The sequence below is a fragment of the Aspergillus udagawae genome (genome assembly GCF_001078395.1).
Source record: "Aspergillus udagawae IFM 46973 DNA, scaffold_2, whole genome shotgun sequence".
Classification (NCBI taxonomy): Eukaryota; Fungi; Ascomycota; class Eurotiomycetes; order Eurotiales; family Aspergillaceae; genus Aspergillus; species Aspergillus udagawae.
Window position 1 is genome coordinate 1,192,904 of NW_025091265.1, and position 24,190 is coordinate 1,217,093.

General features: G+C 52.6%; 9 protein-coding genes and 1 non-coding gene across 10 annotated transcripts; 4 read left to right on the forward strand and 6 right to left on the reverse strand.

The window, feature by feature from the left end:
• Positions 1–971: 971 nt before the first annotated feature.
• On the reverse strand, positions 972–1,334 carry Aud_002748 (uncharacterized protein; the record flags this gene model as incomplete). The annotated part of the gene is made up of 2 exons (XM_043287709.1): positions 972–1,241; positions 1,323–1,334. The coding sequence occupies 2 exons, from the start codon at positions 1,332–1,334 to the stop codon at positions 972–974; spliced, it is 282 nt and encodes a 93-aa protein (XP_043143644.1).
• A 480-nt stretch (positions 1,335–1,814) lies between these two features.
• Positions 1,815–4,629, reverse strand: Aud_002749 (uncharacterized protein; the record flags this gene model as incomplete). The annotated part of the gene is made up of 6 exons (XM_043287710.1): positions 1,815–2,346; positions 2,398–2,716; positions 3,029–3,277; positions 3,326–3,534; positions 3,582–4,282; positions 4,330–4,629. 6 exons carry the CDS (start codon positions 4,627–4,629, stop codon positions 1,815–1,817), a joined length of 2,310 nt encoding a protein of 769 aa, XP_043143645.1.
• Positions 4,630–5,379: 750 nt separating this feature from the next.
• Positions 5,380–6,318, forward strand: Aud_002750 (RTA1 domain-containing protein; the record flags this gene model as incomplete). The annotated part of the gene is made up of 3 exons (XM_043287711.1): positions 5,380–5,539; positions 5,588–5,830; positions 5,879–6,318. The coding sequence occupies 3 exons, from the start codon at positions 5,380–5,382 to the stop codon at positions 6,316–6,318; spliced, it is 843 nt and encodes a 280-aa protein (XP_043143646.1).
• A 227-nt stretch (positions 6,319–6,545) lies between these two features.
• On the reverse strand, positions 6,546–7,731 carry Aud_002751 (Zn(II)2Cys6 transcription factor domain-containing protein; the record flags this gene model as incomplete). Its single annotated transcript, XM_043287712.1, has 2 exons — positions 6,546–7,595; positions 7,645–7,731. The coding sequence occupies 2 exons, from the start codon at positions 7,729–7,731 to the stop codon at positions 6,546–6,548; spliced, it is 1,137 nt and encodes a 378-aa protein (XP_043143647.1).
• Positions 7,732–8,257: 526 nt separating this feature from the next.
• On the reverse strand, positions 8,258–9,695 carry Aud_002752 (MCT family MFS transporter; the record flags this gene model as incomplete). Its single annotated transcript, XM_043287713.1, has 3 exons — positions 8,258–9,018; positions 9,070–9,443; positions 9,508–9,695. The coding sequence occupies 3 exons, from the start codon at positions 9,693–9,695 to the stop codon at positions 8,258–8,260; spliced, it is 1,323 nt and encodes a 440-aa protein (XP_043143648.1).
• Positions 9,696–10,361: 666 nt separating this feature from the next.
• Aud_002753 (MDR family NADPH-dependent oxidoreductase) lies at positions 10,362–11,441 on the reverse strand (the record flags this gene model as incomplete). The annotated part of the gene is made up of 1 exon (XM_043287714.1): positions 10,362–11,441. One exon carries the CDS (start codon positions 11,439–11,441, stop codon positions 10,362–10,364), a length of 1,080 nt encoding a protein of 359 aa, XP_043143649.1.
• A 1,415-nt stretch (positions 11,442–12,856) lies between these two features.
• On the forward strand, positions 12,857–19,186 carry sidE (nonribosomal peptide synthase SidE; the record flags this gene model as incomplete). The annotated part of the gene is made up of 1 exon (XM_043287715.1): positions 12,857–19,186. One exon carries the CDS (start codon positions 12,857–12,859, stop codon positions 19,184–19,186), a length of 6,330 nt encoding a protein of 2,109 aa, XP_043143650.1.
• Positions 19,187–19,600: 414 nt separating this feature from the next.
• Aud_r0011 lies at positions 19,601–19,720 on the forward strand. Its single transcript, XR_006253261.1, has one exon. It is a non-coding gene; the product is annotated as a 5S ribosomal RNA (ribosomal RNA).
• A 997-nt stretch (positions 19,721–20,717) lies between these two features.
• Aud_002755 (siderophore) lies at positions 20,718–22,666 on the reverse strand (the record flags this gene model as incomplete). The annotated part of the gene is made up of 5 exons (XM_043287716.1): positions 20,718–20,765; positions 20,825–21,290; positions 21,378–22,066; positions 22,128–22,228; positions 22,282–22,666. 5 exons carry the CDS (start codon positions 22,664–22,666, stop codon positions 20,718–20,720), a joined length of 1,689 nt encoding a protein of 562 aa, XP_043143651.1.
• A 381-nt stretch (positions 22,667–23,047) lies between these two features.
• On the forward strand, positions 23,048–24,142 carry Aud_002756 (uncharacterized protein; the record flags this gene model as incomplete). Its single annotated transcript, XM_043287717.1, has 5 exons — positions 23,048–23,410; positions 23,466–23,556; positions 23,603–23,696; positions 23,752–23,984; positions 24,039–24,142. The coding sequence occupies 5 exons, from the start codon at positions 23,048–23,050 to the stop codon at positions 24,140–24,142; spliced, it is 885 nt and encodes a 294-aa protein (XP_043143652.1).
• Between the last annotated feature and the right edge of the window lie 48 nt (positions 24,143–24,190).

Here is a 24,190-nt window from a genome sequence, read left to right on the forward strand (position 1 = left end):
GCGGCTCTCTACAAGAGATGCATCGCATCCAAGAACTACATGTCCGACAATCAATTGGTAGGGATGGGAGAGGGGGAAACAAGGAAAATAAAACACAACAGAGGCGTGAGGGCGTCTCACCATGATAAAGCATTTCGATCTCTCAATCTATGTTAAGTTTGTCAAGGTCAGTAGTCTAGACCTCCAAGACAGATAACGACAATATATACTGAAATTACATAGGCGTTTATTTTGAGTCGGGCGTATTTCATGTGTATTTCTGTAAATTATTAGCATTTGGGTTCTTAGTGGGTTCGGGTAACCTATTGGTGCCTACAAAAAGCAATAGATTGACGTTAAGTTAGTACGTACACTTTCGGGAGAACGTTACAGGCTTGCACCCACTTCTTATACACAATCATTCAGTGTGCAGATTCCCAGTTGGGATACTTTTTCCTTCAAGCGATCCCAAGTAAAACCAGTGGCAGCAGCTAATCATACACTGTCTGGCTCACCTCGTGGCTGAATTGAGCCCTTTGGCCGCGAGCTAGAAATTGGCTCTGCTCTATGCATGCTGGGACCTAATGAGGACTCCTGAGATTGGTGAGACAATATGGAAGTGACTCTGGGTGAAAACTACACTGAATAATTAGGGTGTTTCAGGCGTCTCTATTTCCTAGTGTTAAGTAGCCCTGGGGTACGGGCAGTAGATAAAATTAGAGCGCGACAGTGGTTCCACCAAGCTTCACCACATCAGAGAGATCAACTCTTCGTCGATCACCCCTTTTGCAACCACAGGCAGCAGTGCTAGAATATACTAAGTTCAATTCACCCCGTGCATTCAACTTTAGCTCCTATATCCAAGCAAACCTACTACAGCAAATTCTCCGAGAATCACTCACTCCAGTTCTGCACACTTTCCTTTTCGCCTGCAAATACGCCTCCTGACTCTGCTTCACCATCTTCCTTCTCGCCACAGCCTCCTCCTCACTCTATTTTGTCGGCAGGATGCCCGGCGCCGGATGAAATAGCTCTTCTCGACTTGTAACCTTTGTACCGTCCACATCACGAAAGTCCTCTTTTTTGATTGGCCCCGGAGGTAAACAAGCCAGAGCATTCTTGATCTGCTCGGGGTTGAGGCCACGCGCGTCGAGGACCTCGTAGTCGGCTGAGAGGGTACGTAGGACGCCGTCCTTGCCGAGGTGGGTGATTCCCCTGCCGGAGGGATCGCGCTTCATGTCTTTAACGAAGTCGGGGAGGATCTGGGTCTTCAGTTAGCTCTATACACCGGATACTAGGCTTGCCGTGATAGAGACTGCTGCATCTCTGAAATTGTTGCTTACCTTGCAGCTCATGTTGGCGTTTAGCACAGTATCAGTATCGATAGCTTTGGTGACTTGTGTATCTCACGGGCATCGATGTCATTAATATACTTCTCAATAACTCTCGCCAAGCGAGAGGGCGAGGCTGTTCACTGCTTCCTGAGGCCTGTAGTTTAGTTGGGTGGCGATCTTGGCCTAAACGGGTTCACACCGACTAACCAACTAGGTAGTCAAGCACTAAGTCTGCCTGTAATAAGGCTTTTTCTGGGATCAAGCACAGCCTCGTGGGTCCACTGGGTACAGCCATCTGCGGGTACACCGTGGCCTAACTAGCAAAGCGCTTAGCCCCGGCGTCATGAAGTTGGGCTTGGCCCTTTTCCCGTTGATGCAATCGTGGTAATGTGATCGCCTTATGACTCACTGACTGGGCAGAGATGACTCTTTATTCAGAAGTATTGACAAGGTAATATGCACATAGACAACTGGAAGCAGGATTTGATGACAGCACAAAATCTACAAAAATGCAAACATCTTAATCTCAATGCTCTGCCGAGGCTCATACTCTATGGTGGAAGGGAGCTCGAAAGCGCTATGCGCCAGCGTACATCCGCCCTCCTCCAACCGGGAGCTATCAAACTGCGTAAACACCAGCGGCTCATCGCGCTGCTGCTTGCTGAGATAGTACCAGCGATGATCCTGGCTGTATCGCACCTTGCTCAGCTCGTTCCAGCCCTGCGGAAGGACCAGTCGATAGGGCACGATATCATGCTGTGGGCTGGTAGACTGCCAGTCACAGACAGCGAGCGGATCCCGATGAACGGTCTTCAACGGCCGCCAGACATTGACGATCATGACTCGACCGCTGAACAGCTGCTTGACGCGCTCCGGGTCGGAGATCTCATTCTCAAGATGCCGAAGCGCACCCGCAACGGTAAAGTCCGTGTGGACGCTGTGCGCTGGGGCGCGATTATCGGCTAGTTTTGCTTCGTCGGAGGAGAAGCAGCGGATGCGGTGGGTGAAAGTCATTGTTTCTTTGGCGCCGGTTCTGTTTCGTTCGTGTTAGAGGGTGCCGGCATTGTGGTGGAAGGGTACATACATTTTGCGGACGAGCTCCTCTGACTTGGGGATAAGGGTGTCGATGACCTTTTGCTCGTCGGTCCAGTCGTCGAGCTCCGGAACCTCGTCGTGAAAGTATTGGAATCCGTGCTTTTCTAGCGTGTACTGGTCCTCGGTTCCGCGGATGTCGTGGATGAGGACTGGATGCCTCGCTTCTTGCTTTTCTACCTCTGCGAATTTCTGTTTTCCGTCGGGTGTGTTGAAATCGATGATGATCGGGTCGTCGCTGCCCTCCCAGTAGTTGAGCTCTGTTTCTATGCCTTGCTTCTCAGGGGGAGAAATGGCAGTTGCAGTGGTCGCTATCATTGTCTACAGCACGACGAGGATTAAATGGAATGATGAATAGATGTATCAATTTTGTAGTAGTCAATGCACTGAGATACCTTTCGGGAACGTCTAACTGCATATTTATACATCTTGACTATAGCAAACGCGAACTAAAGAAGCAAAGGAGTTGATCGATAGCGAACCCGAACACGAACCCGAACCCGAGGGTCGATCGTCCCAAGACCATTACCCCATTGGGAAATGGTTCCGAATACGACAACTCCGCGAGGGGAACCACAATGAGCACTGGCAGCTTGACTAGTCAAATCCAAGCTTGAACCCACCCCAGTTCAGCCTTGAGAAGGTCCTCAAAGGATCATAGGCAGCCCGGACTGCCTTCATCCGCTGCACATTGGCTTCAGGAAACGCAGCAAACGGATCCTGCCACTCGCCCGCATCGCCCATATAGATGAACTCGGAGCTAATGCCTTTCTTCCTGTTAATGGCGTGCAGAGACTCGGCGAGTCGACGCGACCAGGTTTGCACGCGGATGTCGTCAGACGCAAGATCCCAGCCCGTGCTGAATTGCCACACTGCACCATACATTAGTGATTGCCATAGCAAGGAAATCAGGGCCGTACATATCATGGGCTGGTCGTCCAGGCCCCACACATTCCCGATTCCATTAGTCTTGGCTACGCGCGCTGCCCCTGCTGGAGAGAGGTTCATGATAAAGGTCGGGTAGAGGCCTTGCACGTCGGATATCTCATCGACCGCTCTCTTCCACGCTTGATAGATGGAGTAGAGGGTCTCGGCGTCGGGCTGTACGGTGTGGTGAGAGAACATGACACTATCGTCGTCAGCATTAATATCAAAATCCAAAGGAACGCTTCCTACCGGAACATCTGATTTGGGGTGATGAGCCCCGCAGCAAACTGTTTCCCAGTCGTCACATTGTGTATTTTTGAAGTACCAGTCCCAGGGATAGCAGTGAAATTGGCGAACTGAGACGGAGGCCTGCTAACGCCTTCTTGCACCCCAATCAGCGAAGCAGAAGACACCTTCGTCGTGGCATTGTAATTGATCGTGAAGACGCCGCCTGCCGCGATGGGATTCGGCTCATCGAGCCTGACCAGATCACATACAGCGGTGATATAATCATAGATGGCGGACTCGTTGAAACTCTGGATTGTGGTACTGATCTTCGGAATCGCAAACGTCTTCAGCGTGAACTTGGTCACGATTCCAAAGTTATTCGCGCCGCCTTTCAACGCCCAGAATAAATCCGGGTGCGAGGTCGACGAGGCAACCACCTGCGTCCCGTTCCCCAGCACCACCTCGTACCGGACGACGTTGTCCATGGCGAATCCATACTTATTGATAAAGTAATGCACGCCGCCGATCAGTGTGAGGCCAGGTACGCCGATGGTCTTGAGACGACCGCCGATAGCGATGCGTCCGTAGGGGTCGAGGGCAGAGTAGACGTCGTACCAGGTCATGCCTGGTCCGACGTCGATGGTCTCATTGTGGACGGTGAATTGGTCCATTCCGGACAGGGCGATAAGGACGCCGTTGTCGATATTGTTGGCTCCGGGAAACTATCCATGTCAGTGAGTGATTTACTTGGTAGAGATAGGGATCGTACATTCATATGTCCACCCCCGCGGACGGCAAAGTGCGCATCACAGTGGGTGAGGATCTTCACGGCGTTCGCAACTTCAATAGCGGTAGTTGGGAGGAAGATACAGGATGGGTGAAGGTCATCCCGGATGTCCCAGTAGCTGGTAGCCTCGACTGTGTAGTTTGCCGATGACGGAAAGAGGAGCTTGTCCGGGTAGGACGACCCAAGCTGTGCACAGGCACATGGAGTTCCTGCCACGGATACATTCCAATTAGCCACCACCAGACCAGCCAGATAAAGAGTGAGTAGCTGTAGAGAAGTCATTTTGAGAGAACCTCGCTAGGTGATTGTGTTTTTGATCAAGCTCCAGAAATCTAACGCCTTTTATAGGCACAGTAGCACCGCGTGAGAGCCGTAAGGTTGAAGGCAAGTCATGACTGCGTTTCTCAACTATTGAAACAATGACTCTAAAGATCAGCGATGCTCAGTTTGTGCCATGCACTTGGTCCTGATACTAGATGCCTATACCAAATAACCTTCATCTCGGGTTCGGGTTCGGGTTCGGGTTCGGATTGTTTCACAACGACGATCTTCGTTAGAAGGATCTGCCCTAACTCCAACGTACCCAGCCACAGAACTTAAAATAACTCTATTCATAGCTTTATTACCCTGATAAAGTTCCCAGGCCGCAGTATTACCGCAGATTCACTGCCTGTAGGAGCCACTCTGAATGAGATCGGATCGGAAAGCAGGACACCCGCTTCTCTCGTTGAATATCCTCACGCGATTGACTGGTACGGCAATAAGGTTGCCTAGAGATTGATACCTGTTAGCCTATCGGAATTTAACGGCGGAATGTGGCTATGAATTGAGTTTTGATACTCCAAGTACCAAGGCTTTATGCACTTTTATGTTGGAATGCCATCGTACCCGAGTACGAACGCGAGATCAAATCGCTCGCTGTATACTGCACATAACTGATAGGAAACTTCTATATAAACATCGCGTAGCTCAATGCAATGTTCTTCATCCTCCCAGCACAACCTCAGATCTCATATTTCCCAAACAGACAAGATGTCAACCAACAACGGCTTCGTCCTCTATCACTATGAACCCTCTCTGCTAGCAGCAATTGTCTTTTCAGTCTTGTTCAACATCACTACACTGGCACATCTGTACCAGCGTGTCAAATTCGGATCGAAGTATATGAACCCATTCATCGTGGGTGGCTTGTGTAAGTACCGCAGCAATTCATCCCATACCCCGGCTGATCCCCGCGCAGTCCAAGTCATCGGCTACGGATGCCGAGCAGCATCGCACTTCTTTGAGAACTCCACTACGCTCTATGCAATCCAGTCACTTCTGGTCTTGCTGGCACCAACGCTATACGCAGCATCAATCTACATGATCCTCGGCCGGACGATCCAATTCCTCCACGCAGAGCGACTGAGTCCGGTCCCTGTAAGATGGATGACCAAGACGTTTGTTGCAGGGGATATCCTCTCGTTTATCCTGCAGGGAGCTGGTTAGTACCATCCCTTACCGTTTCCTAAAAGCGATCTGACAGCCACAGGCGGGGGAGTCATGTCCGCCGGCTCTGCAAACTCCCAAGACATCGGCACGTATATCATCGTCGCCGGTCTTGGTGTTCAGCTTCTCTTCTTTGGTGTGTTTGTCATCGTCGCTTTTCTCTTCCACTTTCGATTCTCCAGCTCGGAGAATGCAGGTTCTGCTGCGAGCACCTCTGGGAAAGTGCCTTGGGCGAGGAGCTGGAAGGGTCTGCTCTGGGTGCTGTACCTGGTCAGCGGGCTCATTCTGATCAGGAGTACGTTTCGGATGGTAGAGTTTGCGCAGGGATTCAATGGATATCTGATCAGCCATGAAATCTTCATGTATGTTCTTGACACGGCGCTGATGTTTGTTTTGATGGTTGTGATGAATGTGGTTCATCCTTCTAGTGTTCTGGGTAGGGCGAAAGGTGAGGTGGTGGAATGCGAGACGCTAGAGGCGTAAGGTAAAAACGCGAAGCGCGAGTTTAGATGGATTGGACTGTGCTTTTGATATATTTCTGCTTTATAATGATGTTTATGTGATATTGGGCTTGTATTTCGGAGTGTCACACCAAATATATGAAGTTTCCATCTCTACTAAGACTGAACGTGAACAGTCGGAAGAAACTAAGGTCTACGATGCTAGGACTCAAACAGGGTAGTACTGCATGAACAAACAGTGGATATCTATCAAGGCCGCCACCCCAGTTGTTCCATCGGCCACTGGATCCAAGTGCGATGCTCCTGGTCCAGCAGCCCATGGATCCGAGAAAGTAAATGCACACTCCACCCCTCCAGCCACCACATCCACTCCAATCGCCGGAGCAAGGGACAGAAGTACCCGAATATCACCAGTGCGACATGTTGCTGCTCTCGGAGGAGAGTAAGAAACTCTTCTGACACCCGCAGCAACCAGACAAAGACATCCCCCGTCTCCGAGGGCCCGGTATCCGACCAGAGCGCAAACGAAACCCTCAATTCCTGTATTGCCCCCAGGTAAATTTGTAATTCCCGCTGGTCTTTGACCTCTTCTCGGACCAACTCCTCCAAATCGTTCATGAAGGGTTGCCCCTGGGTCGAGAGGGTGTCGCGGTACTCAGATCGGCGCTGCCGAATACTCAGCAACGCTGCCAATGGTCCCGATCGGAGTTCCTCCTGCGCATATTCGACTATGGTCCCCGCTCCGCGGAAGAGGACCAGCCACTCGGAGATTCGGCCCTGCTGGAAGAGAAGCAGGTCGTCGAGTTTGCGGGGCTGGGCGCAGGAGAAAAAGCTAGTGAGAACGGAGAACAGGAAGACCGCTGAGCTATTCTCGTTCATTAGTTGTGTCATGTTCGAGGTCACGAATTTTAGTGCCACATTGTGATGACGCTCTGCCTGAGACACGTAGAATTGCCGTTGTGCCGGTCGAAGGTAAGCCAGGTGGAGGGCGGAGATGGCTAGCATCGCGCGGAGTGTGTAGTGGGCGCCAAACCCGACCTGCGGTGCATCGATTCGCCAAAAAGTTTGCAGTGCTGGATGGCGGGAGAAGGTGTAGGCAGTGGAGGTAGAGAAATGATGCAAAAGCTCCAGATCGTGCACTGCTAGGTCTGAAGATGCACAGCTGGCGTGGGTTGTGGCCTGCGGAGATGCCTTTTCACTCGTTTGAGATTGTGCAGGACTTCCTCCGCTTGGGAGGGAATATATGCAGTCTACTGCGTGTTTGCTGCAATTTCTACAGGTCGGCTTGACCTCATCACACTATATGCTGAATTAGTCGAGTACTATGATGGATTTTGGATTATGATACTTTGATTTTCCTGGCCTTGCATTGCTGGCAACCATGCCGTGATTTACGGTGTGTCCGACGACCTCTCACAGGTAATGTACTTGTCATGTTGCCAATACTCTGTGGTTATAATATAGATGAAATCACTGGACAAGGACAAGGGATAAAGTGATAAAGTTCAGCTGAGAGAATGAGAGCCTATCCGTGGCAGGCCGGAGAGCGGTGTCAAGCAGCAGTATCCAGCCACGTGGTCAGTGAACCCTAACCCCAATCCCATACTGTCGTTGTCTCATCGCAAGATATTGGGATAAAATCGGCCTTGAATGCATTATTATGGTAGAGCTCAGTATTTTTGTTCTCATGATACTATTGAACGTATGAATTTGATCTGGTATTCGTATCGTTGGTCAATGTGGAACAGAGAGGATATATGTATCCTGAGATAAATATATTCCAGTTAGTCTATCAATATCTAGCTCGGTATTAGTGATGAATAAAGAGCAGTCATGAAGCCCAGCCGAGTGCTGTAAACAGAACCTTTTTATGACGGAGTAGTGTAAAGACACTGAGAGCAATGGATCATTGCCAGTTTTCACCAACCTTCCACCACCATCCACTAGCCCAACTGAACAGCCTAATACTTCCCCCTCTCTCCGTCCCTCCACTTCAACATCCTCAGCCAGATGAAAGCGGCTGCTCCGGCGGTAACCATAACCGCACTGAACAGCTCCGCCTTCCAAAACACCCCCCGCTCCAAGTCCAACAGCGCGCCAGCAATGGGATTGCCAATCAACAGCCCCAACCCGGCAAACGTAAAGCACATGCCCATCCGCGTGCCCACAATACTCATATTCGGACTCAGCCGGGCCACAATCGTCGGCGGCAACGAGACAATCGCCCCAGAGGCAAACCCATACAGACACGCAAACACGATCGTCCCCGCAATGTTCTTGATTCCCATCCAGGCGTACGCGAGGATGGCGGCACTCAGAGCCATGGGGATGATGGTGTTGAGGGAGCCGAACCGGTCTGCCACCAGGCCTGGGGTAATACGACCAAAGACGGACGTGGCATTGAGGATGGCGATGATGTAGAAAGCTAGGTCGTCGGTTGAGTGGACGACAGAGGACATGTAGGAGGGAAGGTAGAAGAAGGGGAAGTAGAGGCCGACGAAGGCGCAGAACAGACCGAAGCTGAAGATCAGGAAGGAGGCTTCTTTGAAGGCGGAAAGGTCAAGGAGGGATCGGGCTTGCTTGGGAGGGGGCAGTCGCATGCGCATCACAGCGAGGGAGATGCACAGTCCGCCGAGGGCGGTGAAGCCAATGATACGGGTGGTCCAGCCGAAGCCGACGGAGTCGATGAGGTTGCGGAAGATGATGGGGTATATCACGGAGCCTACATTGGTCAGTATGTTTGCGTTTAGTGCAAGCAGAGGACGAGACATACCAATGCTTCCTCCCGACGCGGTGATGCCCGTCGCCACGGCCCGCCGCGTGGTAAAATAAGTAGCCACAATGGCGATGCTAGGCAGGAACAGGAATGCACAACCAATTCCGACAGTGACTCCATGAGCCAGAAAGACTTGGTAGTACTGGTCTGACAGGGAAGTCATCATCAAACCGAAAACGACCAGAAATGAGCCCACTGCTATCAGGGTCTTGAGGTACCCCTTGTCGAAGACGGGACCAGCGACGACTCCAACCAGGAACAGGAGAAAGCCCTGGACGGTGCCAATCCAGGAGATGGACGAGGGCGAGTGACCACGCAAAAGATCCGTTTCATAGTAGGTCTGGTACACACCAAACGTGTTGACCACGCCCCTAGCGATCGGCCAGTGAGCACCAAAAAAAAAAAAAACCAACAAGGTATATCTTCATATCTTACCATGAGTTGAAGAAGAGGAAAAAGGCTCCCACAACCTGGAGCCATGCCATCCACCCTCCGTTTGGAGGGGGAGGGGGAGTCTGCGTCTCCTGCGCCTTCTCTACTTGGGTCTCCTCAACAGGCAGTGTGGAGGGAGGAGACGACCCTTCACTGAGGTTATCCGGAGTAGCAGTATCAGTAGCAGTCATGATGAAAGATGAAACTGATTGCTGACTGAGTTGAGAGGATAGCACGTCAGCCTGACGCTGGATAGACTCATTGTCCTTCAAAGAGACAAGGAACCAGCCCTCTATCTATATGGCTTGACAACAAAGTATACACGGTGAGCAGATGTGATACACCAAACCAACTGATTAATAATGCAACAATGTGATCTGCCGGTTAGCCGAGACTACACCTAAAATGGTGCAATAATAGTTCTTTATTGGTATGATTCTATCCATTTCCATGCAGGGATGATGCAGCGCATCTGTCTCCCGCTGGCGCGCCAGATTGGCCGATCATTCCGCCTGGGCGTCGCCTTAGCTCGTATTGGGCTCATCAGATCAGCCACGATGAAACGCAAGACTCGCCCAACTTGGCGCCACGCCGGGCTGGCGTCCAGGGATAAAGATCCTGCGAAATCCTTCGCAACTTTTCCTTCAATCATTCTCTCTCGTGGCTGCACACACACACAGAATGGAGGGCTGGACCGCTAAGCATCCTTCAAGCATCTTCCCAAAATGGGTTAATGTGCATTTCTATTACTCTAACTTTTGACATAATAATGGTCCGGGAAATGACAATACTGCAGAATCTTCTTCACAACGTGCATTAACTCAAAAGAGTAAATGATTTACAGGTGCCGCAACTAACTACTGTTCAAACACCAGAATCTTCTTGCGCTCGCCTACTTCGCCCCTCTCATGGCGCTCCAGCACCTCCTGCAGCTGGCCTTCCAGACCCTGGTCGCCTCGCTTCCACCGGACATACTCCAACGCCGGCGCCTTTAGCGTCCCCTCCATGAATAACCGCGCAAACCATTCCAGTAGTGCCGTCTGATGGAACGACGATCGTCGGCCAAGACAATCGCTGAGCCGAAATGCCTTGAGAGTGATGTTGCGCTGCCAGAGGAACTGCCGCAGGTTGCCCTCGGGGCCTGATGGCGCTACCCCCAGGAAGCCAGCGGTGACGAGAGTGGCTCCCGGGGCCAAAAACGAAGCCATCAGTCGCGCCAGTGCGTCGTCAGACACAAAGTCAATGGCGAGGTTGACGCGCTTGCCCGCGAGCAGCTCCGCGCCGGATACCTTGAGCTCGTCAACGGTCAGGACCAGCGATGCGCCGTGCGTGCGCAGCGACCGTTTGGTGCGCTCAAGTTCCTCGTTGGTACCGCGGTCTCGAATCACACTGATGACATTGACACCCTGCAAGTGCGCCAATTGACTCACAAAATGGCTCACTGTGCCTGCCGCCGCGTTCTGGATGATCCAATCGCCGGGCTCAAGAAGCGAATAGTCCCGCAGCAGAAAGTAGGCCGGTGCCACCCCCATGCGCAGGATACACGCGAGCCGGGGATCCAGTTCCGACGGCACCCGCAGCACGTCGTTCTCGTCAAGCACGGCGTGCGTGCGCCAGGTCCCTCGGCAGTGGGTCCGCAGGAGGACCGTGTCCCCGACGTGGAACTGGGTCACTGCCGATCCCGTCTTGACGATGCGGGCCGCGCCATCTGAGCCCGGAATGGGTCGATGCTCGCCGGCGGCGGCTGCGACGTGGTTCTGTGGTTTGACGGGATATTTTCCGTGCAACACCAGAAAGTCGAGGGGATTGATGGGTGCCGCAAGGAACTCCACCGCCACCTGGTTAGGACCGCAGTCCGCAGGCGTAGGGATGGAAACAAGACGGATGTCTTTGACGGGATCTGCGGAGCCGTACGCAAATACGAGAGATTCAGCCATGATGTAACGGCAGTCAACGAGGGCACTTTAAATTAAAAGTTGATTGGTTGCGACACAATGGGGATGCTTGCAGATGTCCAGTGTTGTATATGGGAGCCATTTATAGCCAGTCGACGGACTCAAATTCTGGTAGAGCCATCATCGTCAAAGCAAAAAATATAATGGAGACACTCGTAGAATGTTTTCGAATCGTCAGCTGCAGTAAGACGAGAATTAGACCGATTTAGGGCGGCGCCACGAATTCGCCTAGAGAACCAAGCATCTTTTGGCGGAAAGAGAAACCGTATTTCCGCTTAGGGGGAGCTTGTTGCAACCTCGCATTATGCTAACTGTTAACAACGCGGAGTCGCCGATCTCAACTGCACATTGTCGAGAAGCCAGCACGCCACTCTCTCAGCGGCGCCTTCGATCCTTGTCTGCAGGCAACGCCGATCGAATACGAGGTTGCACTGCAAGCCACCACATGCACAGAACAACAGGGCTAGGCGAGGGTTTTTGCTTGTCAGCCGCCATGATTCTGTTACACATGGTTTTATAGATGACTCTGCAGACGCAGGGGTTGCGCAATTTCTGCAGGCCCCATGCTGCATTCAATTGGTCAGCCCGTGGCCGGATATAGTTCTGCAACTTTCATGACTGCGTTCGGGTCAGGAGCCATCCAGGTCCGATTCGGCATGGAGACGGCGGACTATTTTCTGATAGGGCTTGTGTCACTCAGTCGATCAGGGATCGAGATCCTGCAGAGGCGCAAGGTAACTGCCAGATATCGTGATCGGCCTCATGTTGATTCTCGGAGGCAGCCCGAAATGACGACAGCGATGCAGATCCTTATGAGATTGAGCAGTGCAGTATCACTGGTCTGATTGGATGCCAACTGCAACTTCCTCGTGTTTTACTTCTCCCTGTCTCGCTCTTGGGCCGAGACAGCGAAGACTCTCCTGTCCGGACACCACCACGCGGCATCGAAACGTCTAGTACTCAACGTGATTGATGCATTGGGTAGGGATGTACTTTTTTTACTTCTCGTCACTGACTGGCGGTTCTAGCCGAAGGTGGAGCTTCGTGGCGCTCCTCGTGCTGGCAGCCATGCAGATGAGTGAAGGGCAAGTTTCAGGATCGAAGCTGCAGAGGAAGAATCGTTCGCGCCGATGGGAAAGAGTATACAGGCATGGGCATCATTGTAGGCGTCAATGTTGTATTCGGCCCCCAAGCTGCTGCTGCTGCCAGAGAGGGGGTTGAGAGAAGTTCAAAATGAGATTCACATCGAGCCTTCGCCAGACGTAGACATAAATAGCCTCGTGTAACTCTCCCAAAATCTCCTCGAATTCAATCATAACCCCCAAGAAGAGGAATTCCCAGGCCTCATCACTCTCAGAATCCTGTTTCTCGCTCATTGAGCAGGCTACGGCATCAGAATGGCTCCAGTCGCTCTTCGAGATCTCGCAGAGAGCCCTGAGCTCCAGGGCAGCGAGGTTATCTCGATGAAGACTCACTCATTTTCTCTTATTAGTCCCCCGTCCCCTCCTTGTCTCGTTACGGACTACATCAGATATCAAGTCGAGTCAAATCCTGATGCTCCAGCTGTTCAATGCGAGCAGGAGCAGCCGTACAGCTATGCCGCACTGTGGCATCTCGTCGAGAACATTGCGGCAGCGGGTCAATTGCGCTCTGGTCGTATCATACCCCTCTGTATGGACCCGTCTGTCGAGTTTGTGGCTACCGTGCTGGCCATCCTTTGGTCCGGATCTGCCTATGTCATTCTCGATCCGGAAGGTTCTGCGGAGCGTAACCGCGTTATTGCGGCGGATTGCGGCACCGAACCTGTCGTCGTCCACGAAAAGTATGCGTCCCTGTTTGATCAGGCCATCACCATCGAAAGTATCCGGTCGAGTCAGACCCATGAGCAACTCGACCCTCCTTCGATTACTCCATCCGATCTGGCATACTTGATCTATACCTCTGGCTCAACAGGAACCCCCAAGGGCGTCCTCCTCAGCCATCGTGCTGTCTCTCATGGCATCGACCAATTCCAACTCAACGGCCGCCAGCGATGGCTGCTCTTCTACAACCCTATCTTCTCTGCAGCTCAGCGAACCATCCTGGCCACCCTGTCCAAGGGCGCCTGTCTCTGCCTCGCCAGAAGAGACCGACTCGCAACTGCCCTGCCAGAAGTGTTGAACAACCTTCAGATCGATGCCCTGGGTATCACTCCCTCAGCCCTCGCCTTGCTGTCTCCCGATGAGATACCCAGTTGCCTGCAACAGATTACCACCGTCGGAGAACCCCTCAGCCAGTCACTAGTCAACAAATGGGCAGCCAGAGTCCACCTACGCGTGTCATATGGGCTCAGCGAATGTGCCCAATTGAACTTCTCTCGTCAGCTCCAGCCAGGCGATAACCCCCGCAATCCCGGTCTCCCATCTGATACAACCACCGCCATTGTCCTGGAGCCCGGCACCACCAACCGGCTTTCTGTCAACGAAGCCGGCGAGCTCTGTCTGTATGGTCCTCAGGTTGCCAATGGCTACCACAACCGACAGAAGGAAACACAAGCAGCCTTTGTGAAGACGCCAGAGGGTGCCCCCGGCACGATGATGTTCCGCACTGGCGATTTGGCCGTCCAGCGGGAAGATGGAACGTTCGAAATTCTGGGTCGTATCGATCACCAGGTCAAAATCCACGGTCAGAGGGTGGAGCCTGAGGAGGTGGCTGCCAAGCTGGCGACGGTGACGGGCGTAGCCAGCTTGGTGTGTGTGGGATGTTACATCAACGAGCGCATGTCTCTTGTTTCTGCTGTGGTCCCTTCACCCGAGACAGACTGGAGCACGCTCGTGCAGGACCTGCGCAGTCATGCTCGTCAGTCTTTCCCGCCGTACATGGTTCCCAGCTACTGGCTGTCGTGTGCGGAGTTCCCCGTCAACCAGAATGGTAAAGTGGATTTTCGAGCCATTCGTCGACTAGCTGAAGGCACTGAGGTGAGCGAGATGTTAGGCCACAGTACCTCACCGAAAGACGGTGCTACGGCTGGCTTGAGCGAGACTGCCTCGGAAATTGCGCAAGTTTGGGCAGAGGTGTTGAATCTGCCCGCATCCTCTATCACGCCCTCAGACTCCCTGGTGGCACTAGGAGGAACCTCCATTGACGCAATCCGTGCGATTCGGGAACTAAAGCAACGCGGAATCCACGTCGAGTTGGCGGATATGCTTCAGGCACAGACGGTCGAGGAAGTTGCGGATACAGTTCAACTGGACTCGACTCCAGCTCACGCTAGCAATGAGCCAGCCGCGCCTTTCGATTACATCCCTGATCCAGAACTCAAGGCAGACTTCCTTGCCGACCGTCGTGTTGTCGATGCTTATCCCGTCACCGCACTGCAGGAAGGCATCCTGGCCAGCACGCTCCAAGGCAGCCAGGACTATCTCTACCAACGCGTTTTTGACATTCGCCATCTCGACCTTGTACGACTTCAACTAGCATTCCAAGTCGTCTTCTGGCGTACGGAACTCTTCAAATCCACCTTCGTCACTGCGGCCAAGGGCTTCGCTCAGATCGTGCGCAATGACTTCAACCTACCTTGGTCGGAGGTCTCCATGAGTCTCCCTGAATATCTGGAACAGGACAAAAACAAAGGCGTCACACTGGGCGAACCATTCATCCGTGTCGCCGTCCTTGACAGAAGCATTCTCGTTGTCTCGGTTCATCATGCCCTCTTCGATTTCTGGTCTCACAGATTCCTTTTCGACGATGTCGCTCGCGTGTATTACGGCCGTCGTCCCGAGAAGCGCCCGGAATGGAAATCTTTCGTGGCCCTTCTGCACACACGAGACCCAAAGCCATCCCAGGACTTCTGGAGAGAACATCTCGGCGAGGCGGTTCCGACAGTTCTCAATTATGCTCCTGTGACAAAAACGTCCACAGCCAGGCGCGTTGTCAGCCAGCAGGTCAAGGCCGCATCATCGGCTTTGCGTGCTCCCCTGGGTGCAATTATCCATGCGGCCTGGGCCCTCGTCCTCTCATCCCACATCGCTTCCAAGTCTGTGACGATGGCAACGGCTGTTTCCGGTCGCGAGCTCCCTGTTCCAGGGATTGAGGCCTTGAACGGACCCACACTGGCTGTCGTACCCTATGCCGTCGCAATTGATTCGGAACAGACCCTTCAGCAGCTGGTGCAGTCAGTCAACACCAGTCTCTGGAAAGTCATCAAGCACTCCCAGGTCGGAGTGCGGAATGCGCTGGCCGCTGCTGAGCGCCAGGGCACTACCCTCTTCGACACCATGGTCAATATCCTCGTCAGCGACAAGGCCACCGATGATATTTCCAAGGAGGTGTTCCAGCTCTACGGTCGGCGGCCAGTATGGAGAACCGAGTATACGACACTGAACGTTGAGGAGGGCGCTACAGGTATCAACGTCACGCTCACATCGCCAATGGAAGAGCGTCGTTTGGAGTTCATTCTCGACCAGTTTTGCATGGCACTGAATCTCATTACCTCCAGTCCTCGACAGACGGTCAAAGCGACGAACCTGGTCAGCGACACAGAGCTACAGTTCATGCTTCAGCCACACAAGAACTTGCCTGATGCCAGTCGCACGTTGCATGGCCAATTCGAAGCCACGGTCCGCAGATATTGCGATCGGATTGCCATCAACTACCAGAACGAGCTTCTCCTTACATACTCTGAGTTGGATACTGAGGCGAACCGCATGGCACACTATCTCTCCGAACGCGGTGTGGTGCCGGGTGACATCGTCCCTCTTCTCCTAGAAAAGTCGCCGTTGATGATCAAGGCCATTCTCGGCTTATTCAAGCTCGGCGCTGCGTATGTGCCTTTGAGCCCTGAGAATCCCTTGGAAAGGAACGCGTACATTGCTCGCGACGTCAGCGCCAAGTTCGTCCTCACGGAGAAGGACCATGAATCCTACTTTGCCTCGGAAAGCGATATTCCTAGCCTTCTCCTGGACCAGGCCAACCTGTCCGCATATGGCCCCGAGCCACAGCAAGTCACTGTCTCTCCGGATGCCCTCGCCTATCTCCTCTACACCTCGGGCAGCACTGGTCTTCCAAAGGGTGTGATGGTAACACATGGAGCTTGTGCAGCTGCTATGCAATCGATCATCGAATTTGAGCATCGCCAGGGCCAGGAGTCGAGGATGCTGCAGTTCTCCAATTATGTCTTTGACGTCTCATTGTACGACTTCTTCGTGGCACTGCACAGCGGCGGCACTCTGTGCATCGCACCCTCGGAGCGCCTGTTGAACAACCTTGCCGAGGTCATCAACGAGATGAACGTCAATCATGTGTTCCTCACTCCGACTGTGGCTCGACTGCTAAATCCCAAGGACGTCCCCAAGCTGGAGTCCATGACCGTCGGCGGTGAGCAGCTGACCCGTGACGTGGTGACAACGTGGGCGTCGCGTGTGACCCTTCGCAATGGCTACGGGCCAACTGAGGCCTCCGTTCTGGTGACGATGAAGGATGTGGATGCTGACACTGTCGGAGGCAATATTGGCAGGCCTCTCGCGTCTGTGGGTGCCATCATTCTGGAAGCGGATGGTGTCCGTCCAGTCCCTTGCGGTGCTGTCGGAGAGCTGTGCTTCTTTGGGCCACAGCTAGCGCAAGGGTATTTCAAGAAGCCTGAAATTACCAGTGCGGCCTTTATCGAGAGCGAAGTGCTCAACGGCCAACGGCTATACCGCAGTGGCGACTTGGCCCGGTATCTGCCAAACGGAGACATTGAGTGTTTGGGCCGTAAGGACGACCAGGTCAAGATCAACGGTCATCGGATCGAACTGGGAGAGATAGAGCAAGCCTTCTTGCGGACCGGTGAGGTTAAGGACTGTGTGTTGACCGTCTGGAAGCAGAACAGCACTGCGCATCTTGTTGCGGTCGCCGTTTTCGATGGCGCTGCTACTGAAAAACCGGGTGAGATTCTTCCACTGGAAGGCGTTGCTGAGAATGTGCAGCGTGTCCGAGCCAAGCTCACTGGCCTTACTCCATATATGATTCCAAAAGCACTTGTCCCTCTATCGTCACTCCCAAGACTTCCCTCCGGCAAGGCCAACCGCAAGCAGCTCAAGGCGATGGTGCAGTCGCTGAGTCAGGGCGAACTGACCAAGTTCTCATTTGACAAGATCGGCGCTGCGCAGTCCAAGGGTGCGGTTATCCCTCTGGTGTCTGAGACACAGAAGATACTGCAACAAGGATGGATCGAAACCCTGCAGCTTGCCGACGATGAATTTGGTCTGGAAGCCGACTTCCTCAGCCTTGGCGGCGATTCCATTGCTGCCATCAATCTCGTCAGCTGGCTCAGACGCAAGCAGCTCAAGATCTCCGTGCGAGATGTGCTCAAATACACTGGCCTTGGGGCAATGGCCGCCCAGCTGAAGGGCGAGTCGGACGGCGCACAACAGGTTGAACAGAAGACTTTCACTCCTCCCTCGGAGGTTGATGCTGCTGTCTCTGCCGCTGGCCTGCAGGCGACTGAGTATGAGTACATCTATCCTTGCCCGCCGGGACAGGCCGAGTTCCTGACCCAGGGTGCACATCCCGAGGCGTTGTGGAGTCTGATGACAGTCCGGAAGGTCGGCAATGACTTTGAACCAAGGCAATGGATTGACCTGGTTCGACAGCTTACAACAACCAACGAGATTCTACGCACGACCTTCACTCGCTGTCACGGAAAATGGTACGGTGTTGTTCTCCGCGATGCCACCCCTGTGGTCGAGATCTATGAAGATGTCAGCGATGAGCAGAGACACCAAATTATCAAGACGCTTGACGACCACCGTTTCGTATTTGGGAAGCCCTTCATTCGCTACGCCATTCTCCATCTGTCGACGGGCGAGACCGAAATTGTCACCAAGCTCGACCATGGCCTGTACGACGGAACGCTTCTCCGCATCTTTGGCGAGCACTTTGAGGCTTACCAAGACAACGTTGCGCTGGAACGCTTCACTCCATTCAAAGACTTTGCGTTCCACATCTGGCAGATGGACAAGTCCAGCACGCTGTCGTTCTGGAAGCAATCCGAGAAGCGCCCTATTACCTTCGAATTCCCCAGCGGCAGTGCCACTGAACCACGCATCAACTCCGTGCATGTACACACCATCAACCTTGAATTTGATGCGTTCGCCAAATCCACCGGTGCCACTGTCTCTATCATCTTCCAGTCGATCTTCCAACTCTGGCTGGCGCTGCGCAGCAGCCAACGCGACGTCGCCTTCGACTACCTCTACACAGGTCGCAACATTGACCTGCCTGACCCTCAAACCATCAACGGCACCTGTGCAAACTTCCTTCCCATGCGGTCGAAAGTCGACCCGTCAATGCCTGTGTCAGAATTCCTCCGTCAAACCCAGGATGAATTCTGGCAGTACACCGAAAACAGTACAGTCGGGATGGACGAGATTCACGAAGCCTGTGAAACGACGCGTGAGGGATTCTCGAACAAGACACTTTTTCTCTTCCAGCCATTTGAGCCGGTTGCCGCGACAGCGAAGCAGTACCAGAGGTGGGTGGTGATGGCCAAGTCCCAGGTGACGATGCCGCAGCCATATGCGGTAGTATTCGAGGTTGTCAAGACCGCGGATGTGAATGAGTATAAGCTCAAGTTTGCCTTTGACAAGCGCATTTATGAGAAGGAACAAGTACAGAATGAGACACAGGTGATTGAGAAGTTGTTGGCAAAGGTGATGGAGAATGCGGAGGCGTCCGTGGGTGATGTTTTAGCATCGTTCCGTTCTTGACTGGTCTACATGATTGTATATAAAAGTTAATGTGTTTTATTTGACTTGAAAAAGTACCTTCCTCTTCATTTGATTTCGTACCTTTGGCTTCCTTGACGCAGCCGACAAAAGTATCTATCGCTTGCTACGATCAACACAAATGCATTATTTATCCAGCACAATCACATCAAAATTCGCCCTTCGCCAACCTCAACTCTCAAGAACACCTGGTCCACGACAATGGCTCCAAATCTGGAGCCGTCCCATTGAGCACTCATCCATGAAAAGATCCTCCACTACACACGTCTCACCATCAAACAAATGGCCACGGCCGCCGGCTGCTGCAAACAATCATATCCAACCGCAACAACTTGCTTAAATACCGCACCATCTATCCTCCTCTTCGATACAAGTTCAATCTGTCGTGGATCTAGCACATACGACCACAGGGTGTGGAAAACAGGGCTTCCCGTCCGCTCAGCCGTACTTAAGCCACACGCCGGCCGGTTAGTAGTTGGGTGGGTGACCACCAGCGAATCCCGGCTGTTGTATGTTTTTGTTTTTTTTATTCTGCTTTGTTGGAGGCTAAATCAGGAGGGGTTTGCGCCTACAGCTGGATTAACCTAAGCGGTTTGGGCTGGCAGAATGGCGTCCACGCACTGAGATGCATCTACATGGATAAGGAACTCCATGCGGACCTGTCAGGCCCTATCATAAATCATTTTCATTTCCTACAGCAGATGGAGGGGATCCACCTGAGTTTAAGTGCTGAGCAGTAACTGTTCTATTCCCGAGAGAGAATAGAGGCTATCTAAGTAAGAAGAGATGGAGAAAAAGTTATGACTAGTCTGAGTACTCTATTATATACACAGGAGATAGAACCCACAGATAATAATGCTGGATGATATTCAGCACTGCGAGACCAGTAGTACTTCTTGCTCTTAATGCTGGAGGTGTAATCACAGACTATTGTTATGAGACTGACGATGCAACGGCACTTTAGTCACTGGGATGATAGTCCCCCTGCCAGTTCCCTTAGTCCGTCTTCACCCTCGACATCTTCACCCTGAGGCATGGCATTGATGTCGACATCCCAACCAAGCAGACACTGCAGCACGACGCCGGTCCCGCCTTGCTCATCACGGAATTCATTTCCGTGCATTTTTCATCGCAAACGCACTCCATACATCCATGCGGCGCAGGCCAGTAGTGCGAGGATCCCTGTACAGTGCAGTCTGCTAAGAAGAGCCTTGACACCACCAGAGTGGCTGGATCGAGGACTGTGCTGTCGGCCTTCTGACAAGACGATGCATCACTTGCCAGAAAGTGAAAAAAGACAGTTCCAAGTCCTAATTGGTACTTTTGCTCTAAGCTTGTATTTAATGCCAGTATGCTACGCAGGTTGGTGCTGTGTCATGCTAAGGCCATAACAGCTGTATTTCTATAGTACGTTATTACCACAGGATGTGAAGAAGCTCTACTGCTTCTTTCATATACACTTCCTGCTGTATAGAGAACTATATGAGAACAACTCCATCGAGCGGACAAAAGGCTACGTTGACGATAAAACAAGCGGATTAGAAACCCTAAGCTCAATATTCTATACAGCCCGATCATTAGCCCATCAAGCACCCACAAAATAGCAAAGAAGAAACTTACCTCACGATACATCCCCGCCATAAGCATCCTCAGAAATGACTTCAAAACCACCGTCTTTACACAAAAATACTCCAACAACACCTTCGCTACATCGCCGCCAAACCCCTGCAAGACACTCTCCAACTCCTCCATGACAACTCCCCACCCTCCATGCGTCTCCAACCTCAGCCCATACAGAAGACTAGGCGCATGGCACTGGAGCAGCGTGTGACTGGCCAGGTGCCATACAGAGATCAAGTCATCGCTTAAGGTGAGACTACCGGGGATCTCCCAGTCGAGGGGGAAGCCCTGCTCTCGCAGCGTGGGCCTGTGGAAGTGCACGCCGCCGAAGTCGCGGATGGCGAAGCCTTTTATCTTGCCTGTTGCGGTGCAGAAACGGACGACAGTGTTTTGAGCGTGCGCTTCGAGGGCGATGCCGTGGTGGACGAGCGGGTGGAGCATAGCTTTAAATAGCGCGTGCACGTAGCTTTTTCCCCGCGAGTGATTGGTTAATATGTTGCCCCGGTATGGTAGACATACGAACATACGCCGTAATAGGAAAAGGGTTACTCACGTCCGAAACCACTTCTTCCTCGCCTCGACGGTGTCAAGGCCAAGTAACCTCTCCGGATACGTCTTGCCATCCTCAGGGTGCCGCTCCATCAGCGCCGCTGCCACGACCAGCGTCTCATTTTCCATCCTGGCTCTGAGCTCGAGATCCTCCCGGAGCACACAGCTTAGATGCTTCGCGGCATGGAAATCCTCCTGACGCCCCGTAACGGCTGCGATCTCTTTGAACACCCACAGATCCGGCGGGAGGGTCTTCTCGAGTAAATCCGATATGGCGCGTCCCTGCCCCGTTGTCCAGGGTGTCACCGTTCGAACCGCAGAGGTGATTTGACACGCGAGTGCGAGCTTCAGGTGGTAGTTGAACTCTAGTTCCGGGCGAAGGGTTACGGTCCGCATTGAAGCCTGAGCGTCGGCGATGGAGGATCGTTCTGCGATGACAGTCGCGTTCTCGAAGTGGTGCAGGATGGCGGGGACTTGGCGGGTCAGGCAGGGGACGATCAGGGTATTTTCGTCTGTTGGCTTGGGGATCTCTAGCTTCTGGAGGAGCGGTTCGAGAGTCGTCTCGAATGGACCCGTCACGCGCATGTCCTTGCGGGGGATTGAAACGAACGAGAGAGATGGGGCGACCATCTCTGGAATGTGTTCTGGGAGGACGGGCTTCAAGGGTGGGATAGCCCAGCATGATCGGTGCAACTGTAGTTGGTTTAGTTCTTCTGGCTTAGAGGTGATGTATCGGATAGCAGGGTAGGCTTACTGGATGGGTTTGATGGCCGTATACTATTGAACGCTCCCACGCGATCATGGGGGAATGCAGAGAGAGGAAAGGCTGAGCCTTGCTCATTTCCAACCATTTCTCTGGGACTATTCAACTCTGCCTGCTTGTTTATGCTTGGGGTGAATTCGCTTACCCTGCATCTCAGCCGTGCTCCGCAACTGATCCGCCATTGTCTCCAGAAAGCTCTCTTCCGCGTTATGTGTAAACCAAGGAAGAATAAATCGGAAGATGGCGCCTGGTTCCAATTCCTCGGTTTCCGAGTCTCCCTTGCCGAGAAGAACGGGTGGTTGCAAGCATTCCGGTCGTAAAGGTGGAAGGACCCGAGTCCCTTCAGTATGGATCAATGTGTCAGGGCGACAGTGGGCTCTAATCCATAACTCCTTGTCCCCATTGGCACTGTGGAAGATCAACTGCTGGTGAATCAGGGTGGAAACTGCGAACCCCTCGTTCACGAGCTGGGCTAGGAGACGTTTGGTTGTCTCGAAGCGACTTCGATCTTGGATCGTGGGGACAGTCATGGTGGGTGGCAGAGAAAATGGTGCGTATTGGACGATCGACTTGAGCATATCTGCGGGGTGCTCATAGCCTAAATACTGTTGTTGTGACGATCTGTTAACCAATCCGAGATAGTAACGCTTGTATGGTAAATGACGTAGATTCCCTACACCGAACCAGCGGTGAGATACTTAAGTTAGGGCAGCGGGGTGTAGAGAGTTCCGTAAATCTTTTACTAGATTCGGTAGTCGGCTGGCAAAGATAAAGTTCAGTGCATTGTCCACTTACACAGGGCCAAACTTGGACCCCTCATTGGAGGCTGATTGCCAGTGAGTTGCAGGATCAATCTCAAGAGGGGTCTTGACTCATTTTACTTTTTCACACCCACATATTCCTCTTGTACAATGGCTCCTGCGCTGCCCACTCCCCACACGTTCGCCAAATTCAACTATCTCAAGTGGCAGGATGTCTACCGCACCACAAGACCCTTCAGTAATGCGTTGGCGCTCAGTTCCTCGGACAAACAGCATGGGCACAACCTGGTATTCGAGCGCGGTGAAGCGCAGAGAGTCATCGATGCTCGGGGAATCGAGTCCTCATTTGACTTGGATCGGAATGGCTTCGTCTATAGAACGCATAAACCGCCCCTGACACCTGAGGAATTCACCGACGCGGAGAAGGTTGAGAAGGTGTATCTTGCGGATTGTGAAAGGGTGCTCCGAGATGAGGTGGATAATGTTACGGACGTTTTGATATTTGATTGGCGTGTACGTATCATTGTTACTATATAGGTCGCATGGAAGACTGCTGATTCGTGGATAGGTTCGACGCAGTGACTCTACCGGACCAGTCAAGCTCGAAGGCGCAAAGGCAGGAGGTCTGCAGTTGCCCGCGGCGGACTTTGTTCATAATGGTACAGTTCTCTTCCCTTCCTCTTCTTCTACTGACAAGCCACACAGATCAAACAGAGGATTCCGCCATCAGACGGACTCGTGCATCTTTCCCCCCAGAGTACGCTGAGCGTCTACTCGCCGGTCGAGTTCAGATGTTAAAGTCAGTCTCCCCCTTCCATCTCTAGAATAGCAAGGTATGAGTCTAAGCCCATCAGTCTATGGCGCCCGATAAACGGCCCGGTCGAGAACCACCCACTAGCCGTCTGCGATGGAAGCAGTTACGATCCATCCAAGCTCTTGGAGGCAGACATCATTCGGGAGAAGTATACCGGGCATATGATGTATGCTTTGTATGATCCGGGAATGGCATGGTACTATATGAGTCGGCAACGGGATGATGAGGTTGTTATATTCAAGAGCTATGATTCTAAGGATGGGGTGGCGAAATGTATTTGGCCTCCGTAGCGGTGGGAGACTTTTACTGACATATCTACTTCTCTAGATGTCCCACATTCAGCCTTCGCCCTTCCGGACAAGGACCCTGAGAATTACGTGAGGATGAGTATCGAGATTAGGGCTATGGTATTTTCGAACACGGAGCCTTGAGGCAGTCGTGCTCTTTTGAACATGACAACTCAATCTGCGAATGTCAGG